Below are 27,645 nucleotides of genomic sequence, written 5' to 3'. Positions count from 1 at the left end.
GGCATATTTTTGATTGAAAGTGTGATCGCCCAAACTACTACTGTGTTTTTGTTCGGCACGGGTTCTTCACAGCCTTGTCAGTGTGACGTGAGGTATTCTCTGGGACAATGAGTTTGGAACTGATTGAGTTTTCTCTTATCTTTAACGTGATATTAACATATTAGTAGAAACAAACCTTTTTGATATTTGCAATGCGAGGCCAATGGATCGTGACAGAAAGAGAGTTTAGTGTCAAAATAATGCAGTCAAGTTCAAAGTTCACATTATTTTCCAGTACGCGTTCTATAACTGACTTTCTAAGACAATATACGTGTGATGTGTGGGTTATTCTTAAGTTCCTTCAGAAGACTGCATTCTCACAGCCACTTCATGCTTTGCTAGTAGAAATAAATTTCTTGATCAATGTCGTATAAAGTTCCTCCTCCTCACAGAAAAACGCCATCAGGTCAAAAGCTGCACTTTTATGTCCAAATTCTTTCAAAAGTACTGCAAGTTACATTATCCCATTCGATTTACCAGGCATGCAAATGCAGGTGTAGTCTCCGATGCGGTCCAGACAAGTTCCGTCGTTCTGGCAGGGGCTTGAAGCACATTCATTAACATCTTGCTCACAGCGCGGACCGGCGTAACCCCGGACGCAGTTACAGGTGAAAGAGCCGTCGGTGTTGACGCACTGACCGCCGTGCTCACATGGGTTGGTACCTTGGGGGAGAAAGGATGTTTGAAATGACGTTTTGCAATGGAACTGAAACGTGAATCCACGCTAGGCTTCTATTCAAACACTCCCGTGTCTCACCGATGATGCACTCGTCTCGATCGGTGTTGCAGGTGTTGCCTACATATCCGGGTGGACAGTTGCAGTTGAACATGCCACTGATGGGGTTGGTGTCACACTGGGAGCCCTCTCGACACGGATTGCTGATGCAGGCATCATCGAGGTGGCAGAGCAAACCTGAGGGCACACGGCATTGAAAGACACGAGTTAAGGAATGTCTTTACCAATGATGTCTTAGTAACGACAAGCCAAATGCGTTGCAGCGATTGGTATAAATGTCTGCATCGTCCCACCCGTTTTTCCGCGAGGACAGAGGCAGATAAAAGAGGCGACGCGGTCGATGCATGTGGATCCCGGGCTGCACGCCGCCGTCGCGCAGTCGTCTATGTTTTCGGAGCAGTCTGGTCCGCTCCAGCCATTCACACACACACAGACATAGCTCCCGAAGACATTGCTACAAGTGCCACCATTCTGGCAAGTGTTTGGTTGCAGCCGACATTCATCCACATCCTCCGTGCAGTGCTGACCTGTGAAGAGGGAACAAAGGTGAAAAATATCCTTAATAATAAGAATAAGTTCAACGCCTGACATATTCCAAGAACTGAACTATTTTAAGGATTTTAGTACATAGTTTAAAAAACTCATTTTGTAGAGCGAATATCCATTTCTGCTGTCTCATTAGCTTGTCATGATAATAATCATGATGATAATAATATTAGAGCAAACAGAGCTTTAGTATCGGATCAGAAGTGAAAAAACCTGGATCGGTGCATTCCTATTAACAGTTACTGTTCTGAAAACAGTGCAAATATGCCCATAAAAAAAATATCTGGTGTAAACCGTGACATTTTTCCAAAATGTAGAGGCGGAAATATCTGTTGTCATAAACACGGCCTGAGAGGCTCAAAGAAGCGGAACTTTGGATGTTTGCTTTGTAAACAAAATATGTGTGCACAACACATATTTGTGTTTGCAAAGACATGTCTTGTTTCAAAGCGTCCGTCTCAGAGATGCAGAAAAAGAGGGATGAAATATGATGATAAGTAAGTATATTTTGTGAATGAATATATTTAGAATTGAACTACATATTTAGTAAATAGTGAATTGCAAAAAGCAGTAAACATTGTAATCATAAATAACTGTATTAATGAAAACTTAGTGAGAACATGTATTAAAAATACAAAGTGGTGAGGTTTTTTTTTTAAGTACGCTGAGATAATTCTAATCTATAAATGTTGAACCAATCAAAAAAAACCAACAACAAAAAAAACATTTGTGAACCAACAGTGGGTAGAAATAAACAGCTCTGCAGTTCTTACCGGTCCACTCTGGAGGACACTGGCAGTTGTAGGTGTTGACTCCGTCCATACAGGTTCCTCCGTTTGCACACTGATGGTCGGGGCAGTCATCGATGTTGTTCTCACACTGACTTCCGTTAAATCCTGGAAAGAATGAAACGAGAGCAAAATCGGTCGACCTTTCAATTGATGTATTAATTCGGGAAGGCTTTCAAAATCATTCTGCGTTGGTGTGCTGGAGCACAAATCCTGATGGAGAATAGGAAGCCGGCTGGGTGTGCGTTTGTTTGTTGTGTCTACAGTTGAGCACTCACTGTCGCAGTTTAACAATACGGTGTGTTTAATATACCACCGCCAGCAGGATCAGTCTGTTTTCACCTCAAACAACATGATGTAACAATTCAGAAACTCAAAACTAAATGGTAAAATGGTAAATGGTCTGGATTTATATAGCGCCTTCTAACCACACTGAGTGCAGTCCCAAAGCGCTTTACATATCAGCTCACTCACCCATTCACGCTCACATTCACACACCAATGGGACAGAGCTGCCATGCAAGGCAACTACATTTATTTGTTGTGATAGATCTGTTATGGTAGCTGTCAAAGCTGCACTTTTCATCTCCTTTCATTCCATTTTTTTTTTTTTCAATTGTCAGAACTCATTTTATATGAGGTGGTTGGACAAATGAGTTCATGTCACTTCTTAGTATCTGTAAAATAACAAGAAAAAGACTCATCCTGTCAAGGTTGCGCAATCCTACCTGGCAGGCAGTGGCATGTGTAGGTGGTTTCGGAACTCTGGTAGCAGGTGCCTCCATTTTGACACGGCGATGGGGAACAAGGAACGTATGAACTTTCACAGTGTTGGCCCGTGAACCCTGGTGCGCAGTTGCACCTGCAGCCAAAGGCACGAGTCCTTAACGTTAGTGTCATTTCTCAACTGCACTGCATATTAACATCGAGGGACATTTTTCCACATTTGCTAATTGGGGAAGGTGCAGTCTTACTTGAAGGAGCCCGGGGTGTTGACACACATGCCTTCGTTCTGGCATAAAGTCGGTGTGTCTTCACATTCGTCTGTGTCATTAAGACAGCGAGGACCTTTGTAGCCCTGTGGACAGGAACACGTGTAGCTGCCCCCAGACTGAGAGCTGCACTTCCCACCATTGGCGCAAGGACCAGAGAGACAGCTGTCCTCGTGCTCACAACGTGGACCTTGGGAGACGGAAGAGACAACGCAAAGTGGAGGTCAATGCTTTAACTATCCTGTGAAACGAGCTGCAGCAATATAAAACACCTTTTATATATACCCTACTTTTTATATACTTTCCTATACTCCTTAGAATTATAATGGCATTTTTGTAACAGTCACTTGTCAGTGATTTGATTTGTTTAATGGTAATTAAGTCAATCGATATCACAAATAAAGCACATTTTTCACTGTTTCAGCATTTCACAAGCACATTACATTGATGGCTCCTCACAAGTCAGTTTTGTTGGCTTGATCTTTAAAATGTGAGAAAAAAAAAAGAAAATCATAAATGTGTCATGATGGATTATTCTCAATTCGCAGATATATATATATATATTTTTAAAAAAAGTCAAATAAGGTTAGTTTTACAAAAATTTTTTAATAATACAATTTTGTTATAACATAATGAATGATTTGCCGATGGATAATAATGGAGAATACCAAAGTGGTTGTGAAAAAAAAAGTGTTTTGGTTGATTTTTATGAAGAATTACACTTCAGAACAATACTCTGAATAACGCAGCATCAAATCATGGTCAAATATAATTGAGGTTGGGTTACCACGGAATTTAACAAAACCTTCCCTGGCTTGCTTCATTTTAGAAAAAAAAAAAACAGCATTGTTGGAGCCTTATAAGAAAAAAACTATTAATGCTAAAAAAACAACAACCTTAGAATTAATTATGATTCATTAGTATCTTACCTGTCCAACCTCTGGCGCATTCACACTTGTACTTTTCAAGAGACAGCAGGGTGCAGACGCCTCGATTGGTACAGGGGTTGTTTGGGTAGCACGTGGAATTCTGGGGCGTTTGGCAGTGTTGCCCCGTGAAGCCAAGAGGGCAGGTGCAGGTCGCGCTGCTTGGCACAGGCACGCCGTCCGACATCGACACGGAGCAGTTCCCTCCATTGAGGCAGTAGCCGGGGTGACACGGGTCTTTGTGCTGGCAGTATTCACCCAAGAAACCTGGAGCGCACCTGAACAGAGCCAAACACACACGGGGAAATCAGTAAAAGGGGGCAACGTCAAGGCTCTCGGGATTCCCGGCTCGCCGCCACTCGGCGCGGACAATAAGGCTGGAAAGATGACCTGAACGAGTAGACAATTGCAGCATGTGTGCCGGCAAACAAAGGAAAAGAGTGAGTTTCAGTCAAGTGGCCGTAATCTACCACATCAGACAACTGTTACCGAGAGCACTGGCTGACTGTTCGGAGGAACGTTTGCACAGTTCGAGTATATACACACACACACACACACACACACACACACACACACACACACACACACACACACACACACACACACACACACACACACACACACACACACACACACACACACACACACACACACATACACACATCAAAGAATCAAATGAAGCAGCAAAAGCAAACACTGCTGTCTGACACACGGCCTCTTCAGAGCGGCACACTGATCTATACAACAATACGTGACGAACCACATCACGAGGCAGGAGGATTAGCCAAATGTGTGGTTATGCAAAAAAAATAAAAATAAAGCGTTTGTTAAAACTACTATGGAAATCATTTATAATAGACTCCATTTATGTTTTCTGCTCGTAGGGATGTAAAGTTGTCTCTACCAACAGACCACTTGCTCATCCACACACATTAACAAACCCCCTCAGAGAATGTGGGATTTTGTGTTTTTCTCCAGATCCTTCGTGACGAGCTGTTAAGGATGAGCCGAGCTTTGAGGCACGAACCCAAAGATTACTAAAGGAAGTGCTCTGAACCTGGAGCTGTTGCCTCACGATCCTCTCTCTCTGAGGGAAGGCAGAAGCTGGGTTGAATTGGGGTCAATGAAGACGAAGCAGAAGTTCAGAAGCAGAAGGATGTGAGGTGGCGATATCTGGAAGTTGTTGACCTAAGCTGGGCAGAAACTAAAAACAAGCAAAAAGCACCAACAATAATCTTGGTTAAGTGGCAGATAAAATGGGGGGGGGGGGGGGGGGGGGAACTGTACATTGAACAAAAAAAAGAAGAAAAAAAAACTAGTCGTAGACTAAATGACTAAAGTTGATCTGAAAATGGTGTTTTCCTGTTACACATCACCACTTCAGAGATTTCTTTTTATATTTCTCAGAATCAGTATCATATCGTCACAGAGGGGGGAAAATGACATTTTACATAATGATTAATAGCGATGTTCCCTTTATTACTTTCTATTCCTCAGCCTTTTGCAGTCCCTCCCCCGCCCTACCGTCACTTCTCTATGTGATCAGATTCGGCGAGTGGTTGTATTTTGTTTCGGGAGCTAAAATGTCATTTGTCAGGTAATTTCCTGTTCATGCTATTTTGATCTGGAGTCGTGTGTATGAGTGTGTGAGGCACATGGCAGACACGCTGTCTGGGGGCTGCAAGTGACAGAGAAACCTGCCGTCTCTTACAAAAGCCTCTAAACCTGCTTCCCCAGAGGGGCTCAGGTAACACAAGAAGATGGCAAAGAGACACGGTAACCAACCTACCAGATAGATACAGACGGACAGTGTTCAACAATGTATTACCCCAGCCTGCCCTACCCTCTTCAAAAGCACATTATTTGGATGAAAAACTGCTCGAGAGACAACATTTACTATCTTTTTATTTACTGCCGGCCACTCCACCCCACAGCAGCTTGAAGCTATTAAGTTATGTGCCTGGGAAAAACAGGAGGGGTATGAATCATACAAAGTGAAGTCTCACAGATCAATCACATCTGTGAGACTTCTGCCTGGTATGACGTCTGAGTCACCAAATGTCTCTCTCAAGACGACAAACAAACGTCGAGGAAGAAATCGTCATTCTCCCCATAGCAAGCTCACAAATGTGTTGACCTGGACGGACAAAAAAAACAAATAGAACGTAAGCGATGTGTTCATTATACTGAGTCTGAGTAGTTTTTCACTTAATTGAATTTGTAATTTTGTTTGTAATTTTCCTGCCATGTGCCAGAGCAGAGCTGCCTAATTGTGGGAGGGTGAAACTGTGGCAAAACCATTAGACAATGGATGTGTCATATTATGTGGTCATTTAATAAACTTCTTGTTTTCGTTGAATCCTTGGATTCAATAAAATATACTCAAAAATCTACAATCCATACAAATATTCATGATACTGATTAAAAGGTGACAGATGAGTTACAGACAATGTTCAAAGGAAAGGAATACTACATGCATCTTTACATCAGGTTAGACCACTTTCCCTCTTCTCAGTCTCTGCAGAGAGAGAGTGTGAGATATAGAGTGAGGGAGAGAGAGAGAGAGAGAGAGAGAGAGAGAGAGAGAGAGAGAGAGAGAGAGAGAGAGAGAGAGAGAGAGAGAGAGAGAGAGAGATAGATGTCCCTCTCCATTCTCAACACAAACACAGCTTGGTCATGATATCACAACAAAAATGGCCATCCTGGGAATTGGGGCTCTCTCTCTCTCTCTCTCTCTCTTCTCTCTCTCTCTCTCTCAGAGTGATGACATGACCCTTTGCCCTCACATTAGCAGTCCGTCAGACAAAGTGTCCGCATTAAATCCAGGTTTCTATTTCACTGTGAACATTTTACACATCGAAAAATGTTCAAGATGTTTCATGTTTCAAGACACTTTCTTCAGAATTGAGTTTTCGTCGCGAGAGTCTGAATGTTTTAAGTGTTATCACACCTGATGTGGGACTTCTTGCCACTCTTGCGAGCACGAGAGATTTTTCTGTCTCTTTGTGATCTAAAGATTTGCAAAACGGGGGGGGGGGGGAGACGCAAGGTCAACTCTATTCATTTCAGTTGCTGCAATTGAACCGCTGCTGACGGTACCAAGTGAAATGGCATCGGGACACGATACCCTGTCCTTCAGGTTTCCCTGCCAGATAGAGAGCTCGTTATTAGCCGCTGGCTGTGCCACTAGAGCCAGAGGCAAACAGACAAGGCTGTGCATGATTCGCATTATTTTCAGGGAGTGGTGTCTCGCTGAGGAAGCGATAACCCAACACACTGACACACTAGTGTGTCCATAGAAACAACACAGGCTGGCTCTGCTGACAAAAGTTACCATAAACACTGTAGGACTCCAGCAAAAGAATTGCACAAAAAAAAAAGCCTCTGCGCACACACACACTGTCGCCTCCGTTTTCAGGAGCAACACGGCAGAGAGAGAGATGTTTTGCAGCCACAAAAACTCATCTATGGGATTCTTTGTTTTGTTCCATGAGGACTTTTTTCCTCTCTTTTTCCTCCATCCTTTTCTTACTATGTGCAATTTCCCTCAGCCCCTCTTTCCCTCACTCCTCCACCTCTCTCTCTCTCTCTCTCTCTCTCTCTCTCTAGGTGTCAGGTTTCTACAGCTGGTTCACATTAGTCCCCCCCCCATCCCATGCACACCCCGTTCTCTCTTCCTACTCCTCCACCTCCATAACTACCTCATGCTGACCTCTTGCCTGTGCTCGCTGGCTGTTATGTGGGGGTTTCAATCGGCAACAGGGGTGGGTTGATTCTCACTGGCTCATATAATGACCCCCCCCCCCCCCCACTCCTTTCATTCCTAATTCCTATAGCTTAAGGTCTCCTACTCACTGACCTCCCGCTCCTACCTTCCCAACTTCCAACTCCTACAACCACCACCTCCCCCTTCTCTTTTAGCCACCATTCTTGTCTCAGCGACGCTTAACTCCATCATGATCCATCCCTGCGGCTATCAGGGAAAAGCAGCATGAGAGAGAAAGAAGGGAGACGATAAACCAGCTCACATTTCAATCCCTGGATCATTCCCCGTCTTGGCGAGAGCATAGGTGGCCTATTGACAGTACTATATTCCTGTGTGTGCATGCATGGACGTCGCTATGCGATTGCAGTACAGGTTACCGGCTGTGCCGTTTGTGCAAAGAATCCCCAACTTGAAAACAGAGCAAACGTTCTGCAAGATCTCTGGACTTTTTTTTTTTGGTTTTGTTTGTTTGACGTTCCCTCTGAAGAAATATCTGCTGCCATTTGCGATTGCAACCAGCAACTTCAGCGGATGGAAAAAGTTTCAGTTACATCACAAACACAGACAGACAGCATCTCACAATATAATGACAGTCTGTGGATATCGCCATTTAAAAAAAGCTTTACATCTTTAGGGAAATTAACAAACTCCTAAGAGCAAATGACGGTGATGGTTGCACAAGATCCAGGCATGAGGAGACTGAAGAAACCAGCTTTTGAGGACCCGACAGTAGAGTTGTTCTAATATACAGAAAAGGGCCGACACACTGAACGTGTATGCTTTGACTCTATTTTTGCGCAGCCAGGCTAGTCAACTGCTGCTGTTGTGCGCACCAAAAGACAAAAAATAGATCAAAAGCAGTGCATGTGGGTGCAGCTGACTCGTCCTCCCTACTTCCTTCCAATTGTGCTTGCAGTCAGAATTTGAACTGTTATATGAACTGTAATAAATCACAAGATTGTATGGTGAAAAAAAAAAAAAAACACTCCTCACTAATAGTGACACTTCGTCTTAAAAGAGGCTGCTTGTCCTGCCTCTGAATGATAACGAATTCTGTCGCTTCTTTAGTTTGAACTTAGAAGAAAAGGCTTGTTTGTAAAATGTAAAAAAATAAAAACCCCAACAAATATCACTATTACACTAATTCATTCAGCAGCAGAAGTCTGTTCTGTCTTTTAGAAGAGCAAAGGAGACCTGGAGTGCATAAAAATGACAAAACAGAGGGAAAGGAACAGACGAGTCTTTCAGAGGGATAAGAAAAGTTGTATAGGAAATGAAGAGAAAAAGAGGAAGACAGATAAAGTAAATTTAGTTGCAAAGGGTTGGAAATAACATCAGAAAAGTAATGAAGGAGCAAAACCTAAGAGGAAACAGAAGGAAGGCCGAGAGCACATAGAAAAACGAGAGAGCGAAGCAGGGTGGAGTCCCACAGTCGGGGTCATGTGGTAAAATCACAGGCTGCGTTTAGAAACAAACCTAAAAAAGACTAATCTGCGTGGCAAAACGGCACGGGAGCAGTTGTGGAGACCTGCGAGCTCCTTCCAACAGGCCCCAGTGTGTTGTTCTGTCATTATCCTGCGGTTGGTTTCACTGGACTCTCCCAACAATAGCTGCGTCTGCCTATAAAAGGTCGACATCGAGGTCGACACTATGCATAGTTCATCATCAGCTTCTTTAAAAACACATAAGACATGACACATTCTAAGTGTGAATTTCTGATGCTTGATACTAAATATCTCACATTTCTTCAAAGTGAAACGACAATAGCTGCTCTCCTTAATACAACACATTTTGAAATATTATGAGCAAGGTGACAGAGCACTAATGCAAACAATTGACATCCCACAGTGCAGATGGAGAACGTGAGGTTATGACAAAGTGTGGTACTTTTGACCCCGTGGTGCCACATTAGTGTGCCGCACAGAGCCACTTGTCACCATACTGTGTGTGGGTTTATGGTCTGGTTGCTACATTCCCCACTGTTTTGAAAGTCTTCCTCTTTGTGGGACAGCGCTTTTAATCTCTTCAAGGGCTTCAAGCAACCGCAATCTGCTACTTACAGCTTGGGTTTTTGTTTCATTTTTTCATTAATATCCCCAAACGAGTCAAATTGCATTGACTCCCAGACCTCACAGTCTATATTGCCCGCGAACGATTTAGCGTGCTGGTATTAATCCTTAAAAGTCAAAAATCACTTCACCAAAACGTCACCTAACAAAAAAGTAAATCACTTTAATATATCAACAATTTTCCCGTTCATTCCCAAGCCATTCAAAGCTCAATATAGCAATAACATAATATCACATTTATGTTGGTATCGAGAGACAGTCTCCCTGTTACCTACGAGCAACTTCATTCCATGCTTACAAGTCCCAGAATTCTATTTCCACCATCTGAACTTACAACACTGAATGAACTCCAGGTCTCCCCAGGCCAGCATGAGAACTTGGCCCTCGGCTCAAGGTGCCCCTGACTTTCACACAAATGGAAAGAGCACATCCACCAGATTACGGACAAAGAAACTCTTATCATTGTGGTTCCCCGTTGCGACCGCAGCTACAATGCCGTCAGCTGGCCTGTGGGAAGCAGATAAATCTTCGGAGAGGCGAACGCGGGAAATCACTGCTGTGGGTTTCGGTATCTTACTCTACTGTTTGTTGACTTTAGTTTGGATCATATGCCTAACCAAGCTAAACTCTGTGTGACTCTGTGGCTAATGCTAGGGGCAGCGCTGGAGCCGAGTGAAATAGTGGATTGGCTTCGGAACTAAATTTGAAGGTGTGAGAGTTTGATGAGTGAGGCGGATGCGAGATTACACCTTAGGTTGACTTACCAGTGAACGACAACAACTTTTACCGACGCCAGACCCGCACCAAAAATGAGATCTCAACTATAACTATCACCGAGAGTCACTGTAAACAAGTACAATTAGACTAACAATTAAACAGCATTAACAGCAATGACAAATTAACTCATGGTGAAAATGAAATAAAGGAGCTGATGGAAGAAAAAAAAAATGGAACAATTGAGAAACCAGGTGAGTTGTGTCCAGAGGCCTTCAGACCCCTGAAGCACAGGGAGGGACGAAGGCACAGACGGATGAGTGACAGTTTGATGAAGGAGGCGTAGAAAGAGGGAAATTACACTCCCCTCTCTCGCTGCTTCTCCTCCGTCTCCCATCCCCCTCTTCACCGCTCTCTCATCATTAGTAAGGAGTTGTGCTCCGAGGTATTCCTCCTCAAATTACCTGAAAAGAGACATCCTCCTTTGTTTTGGCCCTTTCTCTTCCTCCGTCAGGCCCGCAGGCTATTCTGGCTGTCAGATCAAACAGGCAGCACGTCTGCACAACACAGAAACTCTCTCCCCTCACTTTTATGAAAAGTTTTTTTTTTTTTTCCCCCTTCTCCTTAACATAAAGGCAAAACAACAGCTTCTAGACCAAAAAAAAACTAAACCAAAAAAGCAGGAAGACTTAAATACTTGGCACCACAGCCATGAAAAAAACACAAAGAGATCTTGTTCTCTGTTTTGAGAGAAGATAACATTGAAGCCTCACTGCTGTTTGGACTGTTCAGTTATTAACTGAAGTCAGTCTGACTCACTTTGCGTGTGTGGTAAAAAAAAAAAAATCCTTGGTGGCACACGAACCGGGCTTAAGTTGTTTTTTTTTTTTTTTATATCAGGCGATAATATTCACGTCCTCCCTTCAGCTCAGATGGGAGTTACAAATGTCGACCACGCAAACTGACAAATCCGCACGGTAACGTACTCACACCTCGCACACCCAACGCCGATGGCTTGCGGTGTCACCGGTTCGACGGCTTCTCTGCACCCTGCTCTGTGAGGCAGTCAATCGACCTCTCCCACGAACTGCAACTTTCTCTCATAACATTCTCTGTGTCCAAAGTCAAATACCTGAACCCACTGAGAAAAGACTTCTTTTTTTTTTTTAACACTTTTTTCTTCTCATTTTTGTGTGTCTTTACAGAAGAAAACATTGTAAACCAGTCAAATCGTGAAAAATGTCCATATGACCACAACACTTGGATGGGTATCAAATCACTGGATCACTGGAGGCAATATAAACATACAGATGTTTTCTTTAGGTATAGGGTTATTTCAGCTATCGGGTAAATAAATACTGGCCTTAAATGTATCCATCTGGATCAGGCAATGACCATGTTTATCTGCATGTGTGTGTGTGGGTTTTTTTTTTAGTTCACTACGTCTGGTTGGCACTCTGAAACAAGAGTATTCAACTCAGCTCAGGGTTTCTAATTGGATACCAACCAACAGAAAAGTAAACTTGAATAATAGGAACAATTTAAAATGTGTATTTTACATATAACCAATATTTTGTTTAACTGAGTTTCTCCTTGTGAAAAGGAGAAAAAAACCCAGAAATGTGCAGTCAATCATATGACTATAAGTAGCTGTAGCTATTAATCTGTTTAAACCAGAAAACTCACACATGTTGCTGTATTACATAGCTGATAGCTCTCATGACATTAAATGTTAATAATTAATAATTGCGGGTGGTATTGTTCGAGAAAGAGCCAAGAGAGCATAAAGTGCAATTTCAGAAATATTACACCTTTTAGCAGGAATACAAGAAGTTGACAAAAATAATACATTGCTGCCATATTAATTGTTCTATTGATAATCCAATCACTAACTGTCTGACCCCTGACCTGATTCATGTGACATATTTAGGCGAGTCTGTGCAGAAGGGCCACAGTGACAGTTTACTTACAAACAAGTGCCTTCAATACACTGAGGAGACTAATAGACACGTAATTCGATTTTTCTAACAACGAGCCTTTTGACCGACGACAAGGTCCAGATGTACGAGGCCCGCGAAGCTGGACAGACATATGAGCACACACATCTACTCATTTGTCTGCTTGTGCGCGTGTATACAATTTGTCTGCATGCTGTTCATGTTTGCAGTCTGTACACAGTAAAAAAAAAAAAAAATTGACTGACTATTTAATCAGTTTAACAGCAAGCCTTCTCTCTGTCAGCTGACTTCTCTGAACTGAGAGGCTTTTCTCTGTAGATCCTCAAGGCAAAAAAGCCTCCCCACTCTTTTCGTTGTAGCGTCTTTATCGTCGCTCCCAATCAAAGAACAAAATCAAAGAACACTCAGTTGTCACAAAAGAAGGACTTAAGCTTGACTTAATAAAAGACTGAGGATATGTAAGAGGAAATCAATTGATATCTTCTCTGGAATAAAAAAAATTTAAAAAAAATTACCAAAGCACACACACGCACGCACGCATGCGCACACTTACCCTCGGTGTGTATGAGGAGGGATTTAATGGCAAAAGGTAATGGCTCCTCAAATAACCACAGCTTTAATAATGAATGAACAGATCAAAGCAAGGCCTGTGTGAACAGGTTACAGTATGAATGGCTCTCTAGACAAAAGTGGCCATTCTCATCAACGCTTTCAAGTATATTTACGCCATGACTTCAGCTCACCGTAAAGTTTTGGAAAAACACGTTTTTCTTTTGCTTTCTGATCAATAACTTACAGTTCATGGGAAGTACCGCGCCTCTGAAGGCAATCGTTTTCTTACTGGGGGATAATAATAGGATTGTGTTTTGGAGCTCCTGACTCCCCCTCCAGCTGCTTTCCTGTCAGGTGTGAATGGTGAAGAATCCAGGGAGGACATGCTCTTGCCTCCCCATATTACCGACATAGCTCTAATTTTGTGTCGCTGCGACAATCCAGATGTGTTTCTTTGTCCTTAAAAACATTTAAAAGCAAAATCTAGTTGACCGTGCAACACATCCATGGCACCGTATGTACACTCGGCTGTATTCGTGCACCTTAAAGTACAATACAGTTACTTCACATGCTACTACAGCTACATGATGACTGGTAAAATAATATTCTGAATTATTTTATATCAATGCTGAAAAAACAACTATTATTGTTGTTATTGTATTATTTCAGGGAAAACACATTTTTAATTGCACTTCAAATAAATTACTTTGTAAAAAAGCCTCCTGCTCCATTGTTGCTGCACTAATGTTTCAAAGTATCATAGTGTAAACCTTCCATCGTCAAAAGGAAACTTTAAGGTTCTTTTTTTCCACCTGTCTGAGTGAATTTCATGAAATCACACATGAAAAGGACCAACTAGAAATTCTAAAGTGCAATCCTCAGTGCACTTTTAATGAAGCTACAGCTTTTTTGCAGGTTATTTAAAGGGAGCTACAGCAGTTTTCTGAATTAAATATGAAACACAAACCACCAGTCCTCATACCAAACATACTTAGGTTTATGTACAATTATGTGTGCAAAGTGTCACAAAAAGTCATGTACATTTAGGTCCTTAAAAATGCAAGTATAATCACAATAATCCGAGCCGTTTCAATAGGACCAGCATTGTGTAAATATAAGTAAAATCATCCCAAAACGCAACAATTCTTTGCGTGCTTTATTTGCATTTTGGACGTGGAAGGGTGAAACGGTGTGTGAGTACTGAGCCCACTGCGACCAAGAAGAGCAAGAACAACGCATGCTTTCGTATAAAATGTCCAAAAGTCTTCTGCTAACACTATAAACAGTAGTAAGTCGTCTTTTTGAATACTTTCTGGAGGGTATGGACATTTACACAATATGGAGGGGTTTGGTGATCACTCAATTGGCAACACACCTCTTAACATGTACGTTTTCTGTCATCTCATTTAACTCTGTTCACACAACGCCAGCAGCATAATTACCAGTGACATTTGAAACAGCAGAGTTCGCCTGGTCAGCAGGTAAATCCCGGGCCGTGCTACAATGCTACATGCTATGTCGCCCAAGAGTTTTCGGGGCTCACGCACCGGCGATGCCACGCGCTAAATAGGACTGACACACTCATTCAGCAGTGAGCTGGGCTGGTGATGAATCGTGGAATCAAATCGAAGGACAAAATCCTTGTAATCGAACTGAAACCTGTAAAAGCTGCACAGCGCTTTTAGGAATACCGTTTTTCAACATTTCAAAAGAGTCTGCAGAAGTCATTAAAATACTTTAGAATGAGCATCATCGCACCTGCAGCTCGACGTCTGTCACACTGAAAAATGTCAAAAACATCGATTAAGGAATGTCGCTGCCTTCGTCCCTTCTTACAGACGCATTAGCGTACTAAAATTCCACACCGTCTGGGAACAGACACACGGTAGAATTCTCATCGCATCTTATGAAATACGATCAGGTTCATGAACCAGTGATGGTGTTTTTCTTTTTGTTGTTTTTTCTTGGTTGGGAATTTGGCAAAGGAGTGGTAGCACAATTAAAAAGATGGCTAAGTGTTAATTACAAACTCGGCTCGGCTGTCAGAAAGTGGAAGCCTTGTATCAAAGTGGCCATTACACTTTCTACACCCAAGCCTATTTTTTCCCCCCAGACGTGCCACGGATAGCAACGTTCCCATGAGTTGTTTCACGTTCTTAATCAACAGAAACCTGGATGTGTCCACAAAAAAAAAAAAAAAAAAAAAAAACAACGTTTACACTAGTGTGTGAATGAACAATCACTGACTGCTTGTCATTCCGGGTCAGTCAGCCAAGGTACAAATTGATTTTTTTTTTCTGGTACTCATTTACAACTGCAATCATTGGGTAGTCAAATATGTTGGCAACGTCACAGGCAATTGCTATTCTATAGCAACGAGAGAATAAGAAATCATAAAATCTCCTCAAAATGAAATGTTGGAAGTCAAAGTGTGTGTGTTGGTATTGTTCCCAGACAGACAGAGCAGTCTTTTATTCCTTCCTTCGTGCCTGAGCAAAACCTCATGGTCCCAACCTCATGGTCCCAACCTCATGGTTGATAAAAAAAAAAAGAGAAGAAATCTGTTTTAATCTTCCTCTGGTCTTTTCTTTCACATGCCAGGATTCCCTCATGAGATGTTTCTGTTGCAGCATTTACATTTCCACAGCAGTTTTGTACGAGTGTGTACAGAACACAGTCAACCGGAAAATCGAGGTTTATTCAAGAACCCATTCACAGCGTGTCTTACTTGCAGTATTCTGTTCCATTGTTGAAAGTCAGGCATGTGGCATTGTTTACACAAGGCGCCTTCTCATCCATACATTGTAGAGCTGCAAGACACAAGAGATGACAGTCAGACAACATGAAACACATATGGAAAGGCAATATTTAAACCATTTAATTTGCTTTGCACGGTCGTGTTTTAAAAACTGCTATTCTATAATCCATTAAGACATCAACATTTTCTTTTATATATATACTGTTGACATGTAAGACAATAGAAAAGTGAACAAATGTTTCAATCAACAATTTAAAACAACACAAAGTTTTGTCTATCAAGAAAAAGACATTTCCAAATGCTCATCAGTTTAACCCAACGAGGGGTCTGATATCGGATTTTCTTGCTGCGTGCCAAGCCACACAAAGACCACATTTAGTTTTTGACGTTTAAGAAAAGTTGTCGGTTCACATTTTTGACATGCTCCTCAAAAAATTCAGTGCTTTGGCTGAAGTGTTTTATCAGTGCTGAAAGCCCCTCTCCCTACATATACACACAAAGGCACATGCACATGCACCTTCCATAATACAGACATTTTTTCTTTTTCCCCTCCAGTTTTACGGAGAAATAAATCTGAGAGGCTGCTATATCTATCGATCCAGCCATACAAAACTGGCCTGAAATTCGGCAGCAGACAAGAGGCTAGCCGGACGAGCACGGAGACAAAAATTAGCCTTGAAGGGGACGACAAAGTCCAACTATCTCCCCCACTGGCGAAGGCACTCGTAGCCAGACACATCCGCCATTGTGTGGCTTCGTGCCGACAAAGACACATGGCTCAAGAGGTCTTCACGCACACTATGCCAGTCCAACGTGCCAGACAGATGCGTGTGTCCTCAGTCGTTATCTATCAATGTGATACGCTGGTGAAATAAAGCCGATACAAACCATTAAGACTGGTAGGATATACTGTATATTCCCAAACTGTTTAGCGCAGAGCCTCACGTGACAAAGAGATGCAGAATAGAGTATGGGTATAGAGTCAGCTGATTTCAAAGAAATACCAACAAAGTCTTTACAAAACAGTCATTGCATTACAGGAAGTGTGTTCAGCAGTGGTGTTGCTTCCTGCACCTAGATTAATCACAGTGTCACTCGAGTTGAAGAGTCATTACGACGACGGTAACTATCAAGAACCCCCACTCATTGTGCTTTTTTTTACAGAGTTCAAGTTGAACACGCATTGGTCTATGTTTTTTTTATGGTACTCTAACTTTCAGTGTCCCTGAACTCACTTGGTCAGAGAGTGAAGCCAGACGAATGTTTTAGGCCCAGGCTGACAGACATAGTCCATTAGGCACGGGGATACCATACATAAACCACTGTGAAATTCATAATCCCTGCAGGCCCGCACATGCACACATGCACACGCACACACACACACACACACACACAACGACACACAGACACAATCGCACAGACATCTGTAATGAAGTGTTCGATGGTATCAGATTATTTTTGGACCTCATGCATTTGTCATAACAAAACAACACACGTCTCCACATATGTGGTTAGACCTGAGCGATATGGGGAACCTTCACCTTGGGTTTTAATGAAGCGCCTATTAATACAAAGCTGTACTTTGTAACATTTTTATTAAAGTCATTAAAAAAAAACTAACAAAAAAAAAAAAACTATGAAATGTAATAAATCTGAGCAGAACTATGCATAGCTTGACAGGATGCCAGTATTCTAGCACACAACTGCCAAAGCAGCTAAACAGTAAAGCTGAGAGGCTGGAGAAGTGGAGAGCAGTGAAGCCCAATGCATAAAGCAGAAATAATGAAAAAAAAAAAAAAGAGCTGCTCTAAACCCTCAACTGGTTTGACGAGCTTCCCACGTACACTGTCACAATGTCAGACAATGGTTTCAGCAGATATGGAACAGCCGGCCTTCTCCTGTGTGATTGCAACACACACAGGCCTTCAGAGTGCAATTCACCAATTCTCATACTAAAAGTTGGAATAATTTTCTCTGAAAACAAACAATTTTCTTTAAACAAGTTCCGATGACTGAGTTGTGAACTGCGATTCAGACTGGTTACCTCCCTGCCTCGCTGTTCTCACACTTTACTATCAATGAGCCACGGACAGAAACACTTCCCAGGAATGAAAGCCGAGATAAGGCTGGATCGACAAAGTCAACAATGAAACTACAGCCAGATGGTGTGAGCTGAGAAGAAACACAGAAGTTACCTGACCGAGTGATGGTTGTTTTTTACACCTGTCCTGATTAAAACTGTGTTTTCTTCTCACTCAATATTACCACATCTTCTGGTGTTGTGTGTGTGTGTGTGAACATGGACATAGGAGAATTTGAGGAGATACGGAAAAGAAAGCAAAAGGAGGACAATTTTGTCTGCTGAGACTGGGAATGTTGTTTGATCTCTGCTGGTGGAAGTTGTACCTGCAGATTGGACCATTATATACAGCCCTTTGAAAGACAAAAAAATGCTGCCAATGTCTTTGGGCCACCCAGAAGTATAGTGAAATTTGCTGGACTCGATATCAAGATGAAAAAATAAGTTCTTGGTTCGTTACCAACTAAGACACAAGGCGATAGTAGCATCCATCTGTTGATGACCTTTAGAAATGTTTACAAGCTTCTCCATGCAGTGCTGTAAAGTGTACGATTTCACCTTTTCCAACATGCATGATTAAAAACCATAATCATTTTCACTTATTAGATCATATCAGAAGGACACTCATGATCTAAATGGGTTAAAACCATTAAGTCTTCATTAATTGTCACATGTTTTATGATGGCCCACAAATACAAAAATGCAAAATAATGTCATTCCATATGGCTTCAACACTGCATCTCCAAAGGTTGAAAACAAACGCTTCACAAATATGAACCGAATGAGCAAATACGTTTTGGGTTTTTTTGCAGTGAAGAAACCTGGGAAAGGTTACAGTCTCTGTGTTTCTTTCAATTTTAGAGGTGAGAATAACAAAACAATACTTAAAAAGAGCAATGCTGTAGGTGCCCGTGTTAGTGTGTATTTATACTGTTTTGAGTCATTCAAGCTGCATTGTCCTGCACCTTGGTATGTTAACCTAAGCTATCATCTTGAGAGAGCCTGCCACATTCTTCAGAGATTAGGCAGCTTTATTGTATCAGACATTTCATCCAATGTCAGGCTGCCTTCATACTAACTATTGAGATCGGTCTTTGAAAGTTCACAGATCTGAGGCAGTGCTATTTAACTGAGTATTACATTTGGGATAGCGGTCACGCCACAATGTGAATTTAAGGGCAAAGGATGAGAGAAGCTCTGAATGGCCATTTGTATGTGATTTCCCATAAAACAACTCAACAACCGAATTGGAAAAAAATGACAAATAATAAAAACTTGAACTGTGAAAACTAAAATACTGTCATTTTCCATCAGTCCAAGTTTGCATTTTCTCCAAGGAGCTCGTGCTAACACCTTATCAACCTGAGCATGCGCGGTGATTCCATTTTGGCCGAAGGCCACTGCTTTGGCGTATGACTGTCTCACAGAACTCGTTTACTAACGACTCACGTTGCAATTTTGTTTATTCTTGCTTTAAAGTTCTTTTTTTTTTTTTTTTTTTGCATAATGAGCACCTGGCCTGTTTGGCTATCCATTAACTTAATCACTTTGTATGGCAACAGCCAATTACCAAGGCAGTGCCATTGAGGAAATATTTCTTTTTTAGAAAACAACTGAAGGGCATGGTCACAAAGGTCAAATGAGAATAAACCAAGTTGCCCTTTTAAATCTGGGTAGTTTCCGGCAAAAACACATAAAAGCCGAAAATGCAAAGCCTTAAGTGTCATAAAAATCTAAAAAAGAGAAAGTAAAATGCTTAGTCGTTGTCGGTCTAGACAGAAATATAACGAGAAGGTTGTTTAGGCTCATGTCCCTCAGCACTTTATGAAGCCGCTGCTTTATTGCAGATACCGCAGCGTGTCCCGAGAGAACTCCAGCCGTGTCATGAGAAGAACAGAAAAACCTTTAAATAGGTGTAATGATGAATAGGAGTTCGGGCCAGATGAGAGAAAGGAGGACGGGGTTTGAGCTAATGGCTGTGGATGGATATGGGGAAGTAATTACGAAACAGCAAACAAAGCCTGCACACGAATTGGATGTCCCTGGATCCTGGCACAAATCCATACGACGAAGGGGCAGGAAGTTGTTCGCACTGAGTGAGGAAGTAACCCCATTTCCTGGAATTGCTGTACAAGCCTCTATATCCAGCAGGCCAAACAGTTGCCATGGTAACTTGCAATAAAATACCCTTAGCTCAGCATGGAAGGAGGGATACGGAGCTCAAACTAAACACTATTACCCCGAGGGAAGCTTGACTGGCCCACACAAGACTCTGGGTGTACGGAGCATGAGTTTTTAGGATTTAGCCTCCAAAATCAGCTTCAGTTTAAGGTCTCACTGAAAGAATAAGGTCGATACCAAAAGGAATACCGACGACTCAAATCTCCCGATTTTCTTTATCAGTATGTTAAAGTATATGTAAATGCAACATTTATCTGGAATATGAAATTATTTCTATTGATCATATTTATTTCAAATGAATACTCTTAGTACACCTGTTCTGCCTTCTGAAAACCTATTCAAGATCTGATTCAAAGCATGAACCACAGACGACGACCCCGCAAATGTTTTAAAAGGATTTTGAATTGATAAAAAAAATGTGGTTGAGATACAAATCTCTTGATGCAGAAAGGTCCCTATAGACAACACACTTGTTTTGTGTTGTAATTGCTTTGAAAAGTTGGGAGAGTCTCAGCTGAGTGTACAGACAGAGCAGGGCTGAGCTGTTTTGGTTCAGCAGGAGAGCAGGATACACCGCTGGCTTGTTGGCTTGACTTGTGTGTGTGTGTGTGTGTGTGTGTGTGTGTGTGTGTGTGTGTGTGTGTGTGTGTGTGTGTGTGTGTGTGTGTGTGTGTGTGTGTGTGTGTGTGTGTGTGTGTGTGTGTGTGTGTGTGTGTGTGTGTGTGTGTGTGTGTGTGTGTGTGTGTGTGTGTGTGTGAGAAAGAGAGAGCCAGAAACAAGGATATCAGTCCAGACAAGTAATATTCAGGGACTTTCCCTCAAACATTCACATTCGGATTGTCTTTCTTTCAAAATGTCATTTTAATAGAAAAACAAACATAAATAAAAGCAAAGTAAAACCATTTCCACATCTGAATATATTTGAAATCATATATTATAATCATTATCCCTGAGTTGACATATTCCTGGGATCCAAAACTCGACTCAAAATGTCTCTTAACTTGTCTGTTTTAAGGTGCAATGTGTGAATTTAACACTTTCAATTATTATAAACTTACCTACACCCATACATTTCAAGTGTAGAAATATTAATATATTAACATCCAGCTAATTCTACCGACAGCTCATTTCTCAGTACTGCTCAGTCAGGAATTTGCAGTTTTTCTGAATGTTGCATTTTGCTGCTCAATTTATTAGTGCAACAGGATATATGACTTTTTGGCCAAGCCATGAATATCGTGATAACAAGTTCACAAGCAATCAATCAAGGGATTAATTAAGCAAACAGGACCTACAGAAAAGAAACAGTGGTTTACCACAATGTATTTAGTACTTCTCTGTAGTCTTTCCTCACACCATGTCTGATCTAACTTATATTGTGTAACAACAGAGAAAGCAACTTATTTGTCATTTCATCAAGACCAAGACCACAAATTTAATGCACTGGTCAACACTGAGAGACGAGGTCTTGTCTTCTATTTATTCTGTATTCTTCTGCAGCTATGTTGCAAGAAATTCCCCCATGGAGACTATTAAAGCATTTCAATTCTATTTATTGCGTCTCTTTTTCTTGTGGCCTGTCATTGTGCCTCCTCTTAGGCTCACTGACTGAGAAAGTCCACACGCCATCCTTATCTGGCTACTTTCATCTCTGCTGTGGTTCAAACTTGATTGTGACAAATATCCATTGACGTATTAATTTTTTTTATTACATTATGTTTTGGTCAGTTCATGTTTCCCAATAAGGTCTGATATGCAGAAATTTTTATATACACGTATTACATTTCTTTTTAACGATACTACAAACTTATTGTATGTATGCTGTGCTGAGTTGAGTGTTAATTGTAGATATTCACTCTGCCATTATCAACTGAGCAGTGTTTTATGACATTAACATGGTAAACGTGTATAAATTACAACAGCATATGAAAATGAGCAAAATAAGTTATTTTTATAACTATATATAAAGAAAATTCAAAGTGAATAACCAGACCATAAAACATCGAGGGTGTTTGGTGTTTACATCGAACGGAAGCCAATTAAGATAAAGACAAAATTGAGAGGCATCAAACATGATTCAATCATGAGTTTAAAAGTCCAACCTCAGTCTAGCCCATAATCTTTTCAATTACAATAAACTGTGAAGTTATAAAAACCGATTTGATGAATGAGTGTAAAACTGCTAAAGGTAGATATTTAATGGTAGAGTCTGACTGAATGGCTATTTTTGGTTTCTGTGTGCGCACAAGGATGGACCTGCCCATCAACGCCTTAACTCTTCAGATGTGGGGAGCTATCAAAACAAATTGTAGTATATTATATATCGCCCCATTGATGGTCTGTTTCCTTTTACAATAATACAGATACAGGAAATCACTTTAACGGTCAGGAGACTACTAATAATTGGTGATCAGCCTACTGTTTGTTCAAATCATGTCAAGGATTTGTAATGGATTATAGAGCAAAGAGAGCGACGGCAACACATTCATCAATGACTACTGGATATTAGTATTAAGCCAGCTATTGCCCAACCAGTCCAAATGTACATCCGAGAAATAACTTTCTAAATAAAGACCCCCAAAAATAGTTCAATTGATTGGACATCCAAATAACAAAATGAGATGCATTATGAAAGCAAGTTGCTTGTGAACCGATTTCTATTTCATAACCTTGTTTAAGAGAATTAGATTTTAAGCATTTCCAGGTAGTTTCTCTCGTCGTCCTACCTAATGTGCTTTGCTCATTACTCCATGCGCCCTGCTTGCCCGTCTCCAGGATTACGGGACTGCATTGGCCAAGGAATGCAGGCACCAGTAATTCCCTGTTAATTTGCTAACCTGTTGAACAGTGCAGACACAACACTTTGTAATCCCCCACGACCTTCGCAGCAGCAATACATCTCACATCATTTTAATTTTGCCTGCTTGGTACGATTAAAATCGGCAGGAACAAACGGGTCAAGTGAGAACTGATGTTTTATCAGCCGTATGATGACAGACCCATAAATATCTAACTTTGTCTATTATGCATCTTTAATACTACTATTATCATCATCACAATAAGTTTTTAGATTGAGGATGCCGTTATTCTACGCTGACATGACATGCACGGAGTGAAAACATGAATATACTAATACTCATGCATCTGGATTGCGGTCAAACAGATTCGCCCAGTGACACATACTATTTTCCACATTATTTAATGCTGTCATAGACCAACCACATCTTCAGATATGTTAACAGAACCTGAATTACAGTTATCCATTCTCCCTCCTATATAGCTCTCTGAGTTATCTTCATTTCTCAAAACCAACATGTCTTGTGAGATCTGCAAAATTGTTCAGACATTTTCCCCCTGATTAGTATATCAATACTATATCTGATCCACATAGCTTTAATAATAATTACTGATAACAGGTTATGTACCACAACCCTTTCAGGTTGCTGCTAAACCTCTTTAAAAAAAACAAACACCATTGATCCAGGTGTTTTAGCAAGCTATAGGCCAATATCCAGCTTATTTTTATTTCTAAAATCTTACAAAAAGTTGTTGCAAGTCAGATATGTGACAGTGTTTGCACTAACAACCTATTTAAGTCTTCAGTCAGGTTTTAGAGCTCTGGTCAAAGTTATTTATGATTTTCCTGTTAAACCTCAGTGCTGCATATGATCATTTTGATCATAACATCCTATTACAGACGACAACACATCATCGGGCTTAAAGGTACAGCATTAACCGGTTCTGACTTAGGACCTATACTTTTCACAGTATACATGCTTCCTATAAGGAATATTATCAGGAGACACACCATCAACTTCCATTGCTATGCAGATGACAAACAAATCATCTATAAAAATATTATTATACTGATTAACTTGTTGCATGAGAAGGCTTGGATGAGCCGTACTTTTCTATTTCTGAACTCAGATAAAACAGAAGTTATTATATTTGCACCAAAGCATCTGAGAGAAAAAAAAATATAAAGATATAGTAACACTCGACGGTATTAATTGACCTCCAGATGCACTGTGAGGAATCTGGGAGTCATTTTTGACCAGGACTTATCCTTCAACTCCCACATTAAACAAATCTGCAGGACTGCCTTGTTTCACCTCGGTAATTATTTCTGAAATTAGGAGCCTGTTAGTTAAATTAAAAACTAATCAATGAATTTGTTACTTCCTGGCCGGACAATTGTAACGCCCTGTCATCAGGGTGTCCCAATAACTCATTAAAGAAAGTTGAAAGTGCATATAATCTGAAACATGACAGTGCTAAAGGGCTGGCACAGATGTATGGTGCAAAGACTGTGGGGTGCTTTAACTGAGAAAAGAGAAAAGCAAGGGTTGGATGGCGTAACCGAGAAGATCTTTTCAGACAATTTATTACTAGTAACAAAGCCACGGGGCTTGTGGGTGGAGCTAATCGTCTGTTAATAAGGCAACGTTGTAGGCCGCTCAATAAATGACTTTGTCTTCTGAATACAGGGTGAAGCATAGTGCAGATAAATCACATTTCACACCAGGCTCCAACTTGGGTCAGATGCAAGTAAACCACGGGGAGCACAATCGCTCGCCTTTGTCTGCTTGTATCCGCAATCCATTACATACGCACACGCAAATAGATACGCGCACCCATGTAAGCCGTCTGCAGTTTGCACTGGGCAAATATGCAACCATCCACATGCCCACGCTGCAGAGGTAACGCCGTCGTGTGCCACAAACAATGGCACCTACGCTTCCTCAAGAATGGTCAGGCTGTCTATGGCTGGCTCGCTGGAACATGATCGCAGTGAACCAATCGGCTCGCCATGCATAACTCCTCCCATCGAAACCTATAACCAACATGTCAGGCCTTCGTTATGAAGGAAACTGATGCAAAACTATTTTGAACTTTTGCAATGCATACGTATGGAGATGGTGAGACAAAGCATCAAGAGCTGTGCAGCGTAGCAACTATATTCAAGTGCATTATTTGCAGGAAAAACAGCAGACAAGAGTGCATATGTGCGTGCATATGTGCGTGCATATGTGCGTGCGTGCGTGAGTGAATGAGTGAGTGAGTGAGTGAGTGAGTGAGTGAGTGAGTGAGCGAGGGAGCGACATGGACAGAGCGCGGGAGGGAGGGAGGAATGTCAAACACCAACAACATTCCTATGCTTCTTCTTGCACCGCCTGCGGCACTTTTACATTGTCTCCTCTTCTTTTGTGTAACGTCACTGTTAACAAGTCACCTATAGTCAATGAGAAAAACGTGAGAAAGAAAAGCAGGGGCTGAAGAGATCAACCCCGAGCAAAGCCTGAAATGAAAGCACGTGAGAGTGTATCAATTCCAATGCTTTAGCAACCATTATGTAAAAGCTCCAAAAAGCTACAGGCATTCTCATATTTCTCAAAAAAAAAAAAAAAAAAACCTACTAATGCAAATACTGACAAACCCTGTAAATTCTTAATGTAACTATGGACGATATAAAAATCGAACATAAAATGTCATGACAGCAGATAAAGCTACTCCGACTGAAAATTTGACATGTTATCTTATCTCGGTCAGACATTAGTAAAATATTGTTACATGAGGCTAACAGCGTTGGTGTTTACACAAGCATGTGTTTCTTTACCATAAATTCCGTTTGTCAAGGATTAGCTCTATGCAAACATCAGGGGGGAAATAAAATAAAAGGACATGGCCTCGGTAGAGTCACGACTGTTTTAAAGTTTTTTAAAGTTTTTTACGTATTCAGAAACTAAATTATTGCATGATCAGTTCATCTGGTCTGTTCTCTGGCATTCCCCAAAAAATATTGTCTCTGTAAATATGAATAATAATAATAAGAAATATATTATTATTGTTGGTTTTATTATTATTATAAAGGACCAGTGCAGCCTAAAATAATCCTTTCTCTTTACACTGACCATTCACTTTGTTAGTAACTTAGAACATGTGATCAATCCAATCTTATCTCACAAATGGCAATGGAGCAAATATAAAATACTAGAAATTCACACCTATATCATACAATAAGCTCCACATCATTACAAACTACAATGCTGATAAATACCTAATGACAGTCAACTTTAAAACAATAGGTTTTTTGCTCCAGAGGACGAATTCCTGGCAGAGCTGTTCTGCAACAGTAACACTTCAAGTGATTAAACAGTATTTTGATTTAAGTTGAAATCTCAAAACAAAAAACAAAAAAAAGGATCAACACTAATCAAGCTTAAGTCAACGCTTTTGATGTTGCTGGAATTATGTAAACATGTATTGTGCGTAACACTTGTGTTTAATTCAACTGATCAAAATATTTTAAATCACATGTAGGTATTTAATTTTTTTCACAGAGTGCAGAGTGCCCTTGCATGGAGAATTCACCCAACAATAAAAAAATAAAAAAATAAAAAAATTCACAGCAGTAGTGGTAAAGGTAGATGACGATGGTTAGACATTTGACCTGATCCAAATTGCAGCCAGCCCCTCATCACTCACAGCCCCTCGTAGTCTAAACATAATTTACTATCTGAGCTCCTTCCCTCAACTCAGCCTTCGTCAACATCTGGGCAGCGGTGCGATCAGCTCAAGTAGTAGGCCATACAGACCAGACCTCTCTGGATTTGTCAAATATGAACTTTTTGCTGCCATGTAAGAGACGTGTGTGTCCCTTATAACCCGAATGGAAGCACCATGGTCGTGTGGATAGACGTAAATCTGACTTTAATTAAACATACATGGCTTTTGTGTGAGAGGCCAGACCTTAAAGTTATCACCTGCGAAATGGACGCAAGAAAGACACAAATGCCACAGAAAAAAAACAATTTCAAACGTCAGCCTTTACTTTTCGCAGAGTTGAGAGAAGGGGGATGATTTATGCGAAGAGATGCGAGGTCCAGCCTCGAGTCCCGCAGATGCCAAGAAGTCAAAAACTCACCAGACGTGACAGCAAGCGTTATGACTTGTGAACAAATAAATACACCAAACGCTGGTCCCCCCCCCCCCCCCCTCAAAAAAAAAACAAAAAAACGGGACTCAACTTACCCAGAGAGAGGTGGGCGAAGCAGAAGATAAAGGCGAGCGACTTTCCCGAGGAGAAACCGGGTATCTTCTCCATGTTTTCTGTAGAATCCACATAAGGTCGCCAGCCAAAAAGAGTTGAACTGTCTCCGGTGGACGACTCGTTCTCAAAACTCCCCCCCCCTCCTCTTTTTCACTCCACCTCCCCCCCTCCTAAAAAAAAAGAAGTCTCCGCTTGCGGACGCAAATTTCTAAGGGATAAACACCATCTGTAAAAGGAGGTTATAACATTTCAGTTATTTGTTACGAGCTGCGATGTTGAGAAAAAGTGTCCCGTGTCGTCATAAAATAACTCGTGTTGGTCACACTGCGCTGAAAAAGTCTCCCTCCTCTCTGCGCCGCAGACGTGAGAGTCACCGCGAGGGAGGGCGCGAGCACGAGTATCCTTCCGCTGAAGTCACGCAGGAACTATAATCAGACAGGGAGGTAGAAGGTTTTTTTTTTTATTTTATTAAGTAACTTCAGAATCACTG

At 41.2% G+C, this 27,645-nt stretch overlaps 1 protein-coding gene across 1 annotated transcript in view; it reads right to left on the bottom strand.

Moving 5' to 3' along the window:
- notch2 (notch receptor 2) overlaps positions 1 to 27,272 on the bottom strand; it is a 42,740-nt gene extending 15,468 nt beyond the window's left edge. The window contains exons 1-9 of the mRNA XM_080506423.1: positions 27,137 to 27,272; positions 15,814 to 15,895; positions 4,030 to 4,304; positions 3,083 to 3,290; positions 2,837 to 2,970; positions 2,095 to 2,217; positions 1,069 to 1,302; positions 797 to 952; positions 517 to 702 (exon numbers count right to left, since the gene is read on the bottom strand). Of these exons, the coding sequence (XP_080362549.1) occupies positions 517 to 702; positions 797 to 952; positions 1,069 to 1,302; positions 2,095 to 2,217; positions 2,837 to 2,970; positions 3,083 to 3,290; positions 4,030 to 4,304; positions 15,814 to 15,895; positions 27,137 to 27,209 (1,471 nt within the window). The 5' untranslated portion in view covers positions 27,210 to 27,272. The remainder of the gene's footprint in view (positions 1 to 516; positions 703 to 796; positions 953 to 1,068; positions 1,303 to 2,094; positions 2,218 to 2,836; positions 2,971 to 3,082; positions 3,291 to 4,029; positions 4,305 to 15,813; positions 15,896 to 27,136) is intronic.
- Positions 27,273 to 27,645: the final 373 nt, after the last annotated feature.

This window comes from Blennius ocellaris, assembly GCF_963422515.1.
Source record: "Blennius ocellaris genome assembly, chromosome: 12".
Lineage (NCBI taxonomy): Eukaryota > Metazoa > Chordata > Actinopteri > Blenniiformes > Blenniidae > Blennius > Blennius ocellaris.
The sequence above is the reverse complement of the archived record's forward strand: the minus strand, read 5'-3'. Positions and strand labels throughout refer to the sequence as shown.